Here is a 6920-nt window from a genome sequence, read left to right on the forward strand (position 1 = left end):
GTGGCTCTGTGGCAGGACACCCTGTCTGTGGGCAGCCAGGGGAGCCAGCTGGGCTCTGCTCCTAATGTGACTCTAATAAGCTTAAAAGGGGGGAGTTGTGCAAACTGCCCTGCATATGCTGTGTCCTTTCAATGTTAAATTCTCCAGCATCTCCAGGCCCATAACATTTCTGGGCATGTGGGGGATCCAGCCTGACAGATCTGGGATGCTGCCCTGGGATATCTGGGCCTTTTGGCCGGGCTGGCTCTGGCGCTGCTCCAGCTGGATCAGGTGTAAGGCGAGCAGACCATTTCCTTTGCAATTAGCAAGATTTGTTACTCGCTCACACAACTGTGGTCAGAAAAAGCGGAAAAGCCTTATGACGTGATTAATTTAAGATTAGTAAAGGAGTGGGGCAGAGCTCAGTTCAAATTGCAATTAATTACTGAAGCAACAAGAGGATCAGAGGAGTCAGATACGTAACAAAAGACAAGCTCCATCCTCTGAGGCTGCCCTGCTTATCACCTGCACACTTTGTCTGTAATACAAGATTAAGTCATGCATTTTAGGTTTTATTCTAAAGCTGATTTTATTTTAGCGAACCAAGGGGTTAAATAATGGATTACATACTTGGAAACAATTTCAAAACAAACCTTATTTTTAAATAAGGAACACATACGTAATCATTTCTGAAAGTAATCTCTTCCTCGAGCTGTCATTTGGGATTTCTTTGAGACTTCTCTAGGCAGCTTTAGCTAAAGGCCAGCTTGGCTGCCTCAGTGGGTCGAGCAGGGTAGACCTTTCCTATGTGACTTTCATACCAGTTTCCCTGTAGTCAAATAAACAAAAAGCTAAATAAACCATTTCCCTGCCCTCTGCCTCAGCAGTTCAAGTCCTGTAAAGCTGAACCAGCCAGGATCAAATCTATTTCTAAAGCCTTAGGGTTTGGATAAGCAAGGACCAGGAGGGTACACAGGGAGGGAGGCATTAACAGGAATGTGAGGCAGATGTGCATGAATCAATCTTCAAAGCCACTCCTGGACCATGACTTCCCTCCCCAGTTAATTGGGAGAATGTATTTTATTAGGAGCTCTGACGAGCTGCGGGTGTTTGTGAGGATGTTAATGAATCACTGTTCTGACTTGTCCAGGGCTGTGATGTGTTGATGTGTTTTGATGTGCTGATTTCTTGTCTCAGAGTGATATCCCAGAGCTGTGCCAAGCTGCTCCCTCCGTGACTCTTCCCTCAGCACCCCCACGTAGGCTGTGAACCTTTCCAAGGCTCTGTGACACCGTGTGGCTTGGGGCGTTGTGTAGATGAAGGGTGTTTTTGGAAGTCTCACAGTACAATATGGGCTGTTAAGATTCTCAGGGGCAGCACACATGGTGTGTGTGTGCCACAGGATTCCTCCTGCTGACAGGGTCATGGGTTTGAGCCATCCCTGGTGGAAATGGCAAAGGTAAGAGGAAAGCTGTGGAATCCACCAGGGGAGTCTGGGCAAAACTGGATGGCTTTGGCTCAGCCCCGTGTAAGAGCAAAAATAGCTGATTTTGTTAATGTTGTGCACGTGGTTTCAGATTTTGAGTGCAATCAGCGTGAAAAGGGGGCAGGAAAAAGCGTTTGGATGCTTTGGAGGTGGGGGAAGAACAGCTCCATCCTTTCCTAACAAGACCTGCAGGGCTGTGATCAAATTAATTGTGAGAGGGTGAAGTCTGGAAAGCTCTAGCTAGAAAAAAAGAAAGGAAAAAAAAAAAAGAGGTGAGCAGACTGCCACAAAAAGCAGAGCCTGGTGAGCTGTGCAATACAACTCAGCACCTGAGGGGCTCTGGGGACCTTGGAAAGTGCCCCAGCTCAGAGCCTGCTGGGCTACATCCCTCTGCTTTATTCACAGTGTTGGTCAGTAAATGTGCTGCTGTGGAAAAACTCCCATGGGAACCTTCTAGTGCAGGATTTTTCCTCTGGGGCATCGCAGCAGCCTAAGTCCAGAGCTAGGTGGGAGGGCAGCTGCCTCCCTCCCCATGTAACCCCCCCAGTCTTTGATTACCAAACCCCATGGCTCTAGAAATGGAGTGGATTCTGGATCCTGGGTGGCTTAGTTTTACAGGACTTGAACTGCTAAGGTAAAGGGCAGGGAAGTAGTTTATTTTTTTCTTTAATTGACCTCCTGTTGTCTGGGCAGGTGTATCAGTACCACCTGGAACCTGCCCTGCCTTCCCCTCGAGGTCCTGCACTGTGTCCTGCGTCACTGCTTGGCATCTTCACGGGGTTTGGGCTATTTTTGCTCTCTTCCTTCTGAGACTCTTCAATCTGATAATCTCCTAATCTCTAGCTCCTGGCAATTCCTCTGCAGTTCTCTTTGCTTTATACCTGGCTTAGGTCTTGGGAGTTGTCTTCAAAATAGCTCCTGACCTTGTTGATTAACGCATGTTAAGAAATAGACCTGCATAGCTACAGGAGCCTTCTCATTCATTCCCTAAATTCTTGTTATTGCCTGTGTAGGGAGAGAAATTCCTGTTTCAAGTCACTACCCTTCCATGAGTCTCTTGTACGGCATCTCCTGATTTACACTCATTTTCAGGGCCGGATTTTGAGTTCTTTCTTACCCCAGGTGCACTCTGCTTTCCTTTGTGGGCTCTTAAGGTCTTAAAATAGGAGCTGCCCAATCTGGGCTTAGACTCTGATGAGCACCACAGAAATATCCGTGGTGTCTGTGAGAGGGGACACGTGCTTTCTCCTGATTGCAGAGAGGAAGGGATCTTGAAAGGAGCACAACAAGGAGTGTGAACCCTATTGCCACAAACCATAAACTCTTCTTGATAAAACGTGCCTAGTGGGGTAGTTGCAAAGGAAATTTGAAAATACAGGATTGATTTTAGCTTTCTCTGATAAGGATCAAACACCTAATCTTGTCCATTGGGTAACTGGAACATCAGGAAGAGGGCCAGAGGAGAAAGTGCCTTTGTTAGCTTTCTTTTTGTATTATCTAGCCCTGTGTTATCCCTCACCTTTTGTGCTCCTCTGTAACACCAGGTGTTAAAATACACGGCTAGAAATATGCACGGGGGTTCAGGATGTGCCAGTGTTCACAGGCAGTGCCTGCTGGCATTGTCTAGGCTGTTTTGCTGGTTTATTTTGCAATTTTGGTTGGATTTGGGAAGGAAGGAAGTTTTCCTGGATGAGAACTGGTTCTTCTCCTCTTCTCTGGATTAGGCAGTGGAGGTACCCCCTCAGAACTGTAACAGGTTAGGAGCACCCTTTATGTCCGAGAACAAAGCTAGAGTCCTCTCAACTGTTTGGGGTGGTTTTGGAATCACTTTTTCCTATAAAGGGAATAGGAGAATTCATGAAGGAATTCATGGAGCCAGGCTTGGGAAGTCAATCACCTCTGCTGCTTCCTCAGACCACCACAGTGTTGTTAGTTGTGATCCAAGCTCTTCAAAACCATGGTAGGTATTAAGATAGGAAACATATCCAATAGTAGGGAGTTACAGATCTTTGGGCAGGATCCAGAGATTATGGGAAGGAAGCTGGAGAGGCACCATCAGGAGTAGTGATGTGTAAGTTGAGAAGTGGCTGATAATGCCAGGCTTGGGCAGGTTTCAAGGGATTGCTGTTTCTTCTGAGATCAAGTTCAACTCAGTTGGTGAACGATTTCCAGGACAAGTTTGGGGATGGGGGTCTGGGATATGGCAATTCCCTGGGCTTCAGGGAGGAGTAGGAAATGCTCCTCTTTTGTGACCTGCTTTTGCAGTGAGTACTTTGAGACAAAAGCCAGTCTGATGGGTTTCCTACAGCAGTGCTGGTGTGTCTGTCCCTTTATCCCTTGCTCAGAACGTGCTCTGTCCTCCCTAAATGAGGTAAGTACTGAAGGCTTGGTCGGGGACATACCATGATTATTTGGTTATTAACAGGGAAACAGCACAACCTGCTCCAGGGGAAGCTGAAGAAAGGAGAAAATATTCCGTCCTAAGAAACCAACCCACCGTTCTTGTAACGATCCTCTCCACAGGGGTTTGGGCTGCCTCATGCCTAACTAAAATAACCATGGACGCTGCCTTCTTTCCCCAAATTGTGGCCATGGTGAATTAGGATAAGGAAAGCAAATGATACATTTAAGTGAGTCACGAAAGTGTGGGCAACTGGGCCCTACAGTAATTTAAAAATAAGTATGGGATGAGATTAGCAAATCTGACAGTGCTCAGCTGAGCAGAAGGATCTGCCAATTGCAAGCAGCCCATTCCCAATAAGACCTTCCAGTGTAGCCGGAGGCTCCTGTTATGTATGGGGAAAAAATCAGCACGTGGCTACTTTGATTGATTTTTGAACAGGAATAGCAGAAACAAATATAATACAGACTGAGAGGAATAGATATTCCTCTGGTTTTTTCCCTTTTAGGAGACTGGGCACTGCCAGGGGAGGAAAAAACACTTGATTGCAGTATTCTGGCAGCTGAGCTTCCCGGATGTCATCCAGTTGTATCCTGACATGTTGATTAAAAAAAAAAAAAAAAAAATTAAAAAAAATATTTTCAGGGGAAAAGGAGTTGGAAAATGCAATGCAGGGGTGCAAACATCAATGAGCAGGAGCCTGGTGGGGATTCTACCCGGGGTTTACTCCTCTTTGGAGGCTCTGCTTGGCTCTCCTCTGCTCCAGATGAGTCATGGACACTGTTACTGCAGCAACGCTGCTGCCAAGGAGGGGGATAAAGCTGTTGCCATGGTGCTGGATGGGCAGGAATTCTGCAGGAGTAAAAACACTTAATAATTAACTTGCAGACAAACGCGGCTTCAGATTTGCCCGCGTGCTCTAGGGAAGGTGTCCCGGGCTCCCAGGCGACTGCCCCTCTTCCGTACAGCCCCTCGCCTTCCCGGGAAGCAGCCGATGGCCATGGGCCCAGGGAGGCAAAGCTGGACTGTGGGAAGCTGTGCCTGCTTCCATCAATTTGTATTTTACGTGTGGCTGCTCGGAACTGGGAAGCTGTAGGACGGGTTAAGAATCTGGGTGGCTGATGTGTCAGAGCTTAAAATCACAGTGTAATTGCAGGACATCCCCCTGAGGAATGCTGAACATCTGGGCTTAAGGCAAGGGCTTGGTTTAAATGTCTGTTCTGTCTTCTTGGCTACTGGTAAAGGCAGAAAAGACAATTTTGTGCAGTTTTTGGGCTATTTGATCAAACAACAGCCTGGCGTTTTCTTGTCGTAGTAGAAAAGTTGAGCTTTTAGCTTGTTTTGCCTGATAATGTGAGTGCTGGTGTTAGTTTTTCCTTGTGCTGTGTTGATAGGGAAGGGAAAATCCCTGCCAAATGCCAGGGATGCTTTGAACACTGTCCTCTCTCATAAAGCCCATTTATAGAATTGTAGAATCTCAGAGTGGTTTGGGTTGGAAGGGACCTTAAAGGTCATCTCGTTCCAACCCTGTGCCATGGGCAGGGACACCTCCCACTAGACCAGGTTGTTCCAAGCCCCATCCAACTTGGCTTTGAATGCTTTCAGGGCTGGGGCATCCGTAACCTCTCTGGGCGTTCCTTTGAGCCATATGGGGATGTTGGAGAGCAGTAGAACTGTCCAGAGAGAACATTTAACACCTCTGTTCCTTGCACTGAGTGTACTTGGACAGTTCACCAAGTTACGGAGATTTGGAAGGAATAAAAGGCTTCGAGGAAAGTGTTCATGCCCAGCAGCCCAGGAGCAGTCGCTCAGAGCGGTCCAGGATTTGTTATACCTGTGCTGAAGTTGGGTTGTCATGGGCAGGTCTGAACTCTGGGCACTTGTAACTTGTTTTTATGTAGTCAGTGACTAAGCCTAAGGTGGATGGATGTATTTGAATTTCAGAAATAGGAAAGCAGACAGAAATAGGTGATTAGCTCAGATTAACAGCAGGAATTAGTAGCTGAGAAAGGGCTAAAAATTAGAATGTTTAAGTATTATTTTCACCTTGGAACCTCCAAAACCAGTCTCCCACATCAAGCCGACGTGCAGCTGTTTGAAAGCTGACCTGACTTGTCTACGTACAGCATTTATTTAGATTTGTCAGGATAAAGTAAGTTATTGGAGCTGTTTTCAGTCTGTGCTGTATGTGCAGTGGAAATGAGGCACCACTGCTTCTTCCCCAGGGAGGAGGCTGATTCCCATGCCAGGAGCTGGCTCAGGGCACGTCAAGGCTGAAGGCTAAATCCATGGGGTTTTAGTGGTGGAATCCTCATCTCTGGAAGTGTTCAAAAGCCATGTGGATGCAGCAGCTGGGGACATGGTTTTGTGGTGGACATGGCTGGGTTAATGGTTGGACTCGGTGATCTTAGAGGGCTTTTCAAACCTCCACAGTTCCGTGATTCTGTAATGATTTTCTCCCAAAGACACTGACTCTGCTGGAAGTGGGGACGTGCTCTGCTCTCTGTTTTCCTAATACAGGGAAAGGCTTCAATGCCATTTTCAGTGCTGAGGAAAACAAGTCCTTATGTGGAAGGAGTATCAGTGGAGAGCAGAGGCCACCCTTCGTCTGCAGAGGGTTGGAGCAGGGAGGTGGCACAAGGGAGGACACTCCTGTTCCAGTTAAGTGCAGTCGGCTTAGTGCTCCCAAAGCTGCTTAGCACTTGCATTCTGCCACAGGGCAGTTTTTAAAACAGGCAAAGCCTCTTACGTTGGAAAGGCTGGGATTTGATGGAGGTGCTGACTAGTCTGAGTACCCTGGGAGTAAATGGATGCAAAAGTTGCTGGCGCAGGATTGGGAAAAGGTGATGACCTCCGGGTGTAGGGGGGAGAGAGGCCTTTTCCCTGTCCTGTCCGAGTAGGGCATTCAGAAATGAGACTCATCAGTTTTGAATTAAAATGGGCAGTAGTGGGGATGCATTTGGGCTGCTCTCACTGCTTGTGTGGCCTCCAGAGAACAGCTAGAAATTTCTGGTATTTCAGGGCAGCCTTTATTCAAATTTGCTTTCCTCTGCA

The 6920-nt window shown here is 47.2% G+C and overlaps 1 protein-coding gene across 1 annotated transcript in view; it reads left to right on the forward strand.

Annotated features, from left to right (window-relative positions):
• Window positions 1–1396, forward strand: part of PIGS (phosphatidylinositol glycan anchor biosynthesis class S) — a 9223-nt gene extending 7827 nt beyond the window's left edge. The window contains exon 12 of the mRNA XM_027889933.1: window positions 1382–1396. Coding sequence (XP_027745734.1) covers window positions 1382–1396 — 15 coding nt within the window. The remainder of the gene's footprint in view (window positions 1–1381) is intronic.
• The last annotated feature ends 5524 nt before the right edge of the window (window positions 1397–6920 follow it).

This window comes from Empidonax traillii, unplaced genomic scaffold, assembly GCF_003031625.1.
Source record: "Empidonax traillii isolate 1590-97213 ecotype Southwest subspecies unplaced genomic scaffold, ASM303162v1 scaffold276:size1176444, whole genome shotgun sequence".
NCBI lineage: Eukaryota > Metazoa > Chordata > Aves > Passeriformes > Tyrannidae > Empidonax > Empidonax traillii.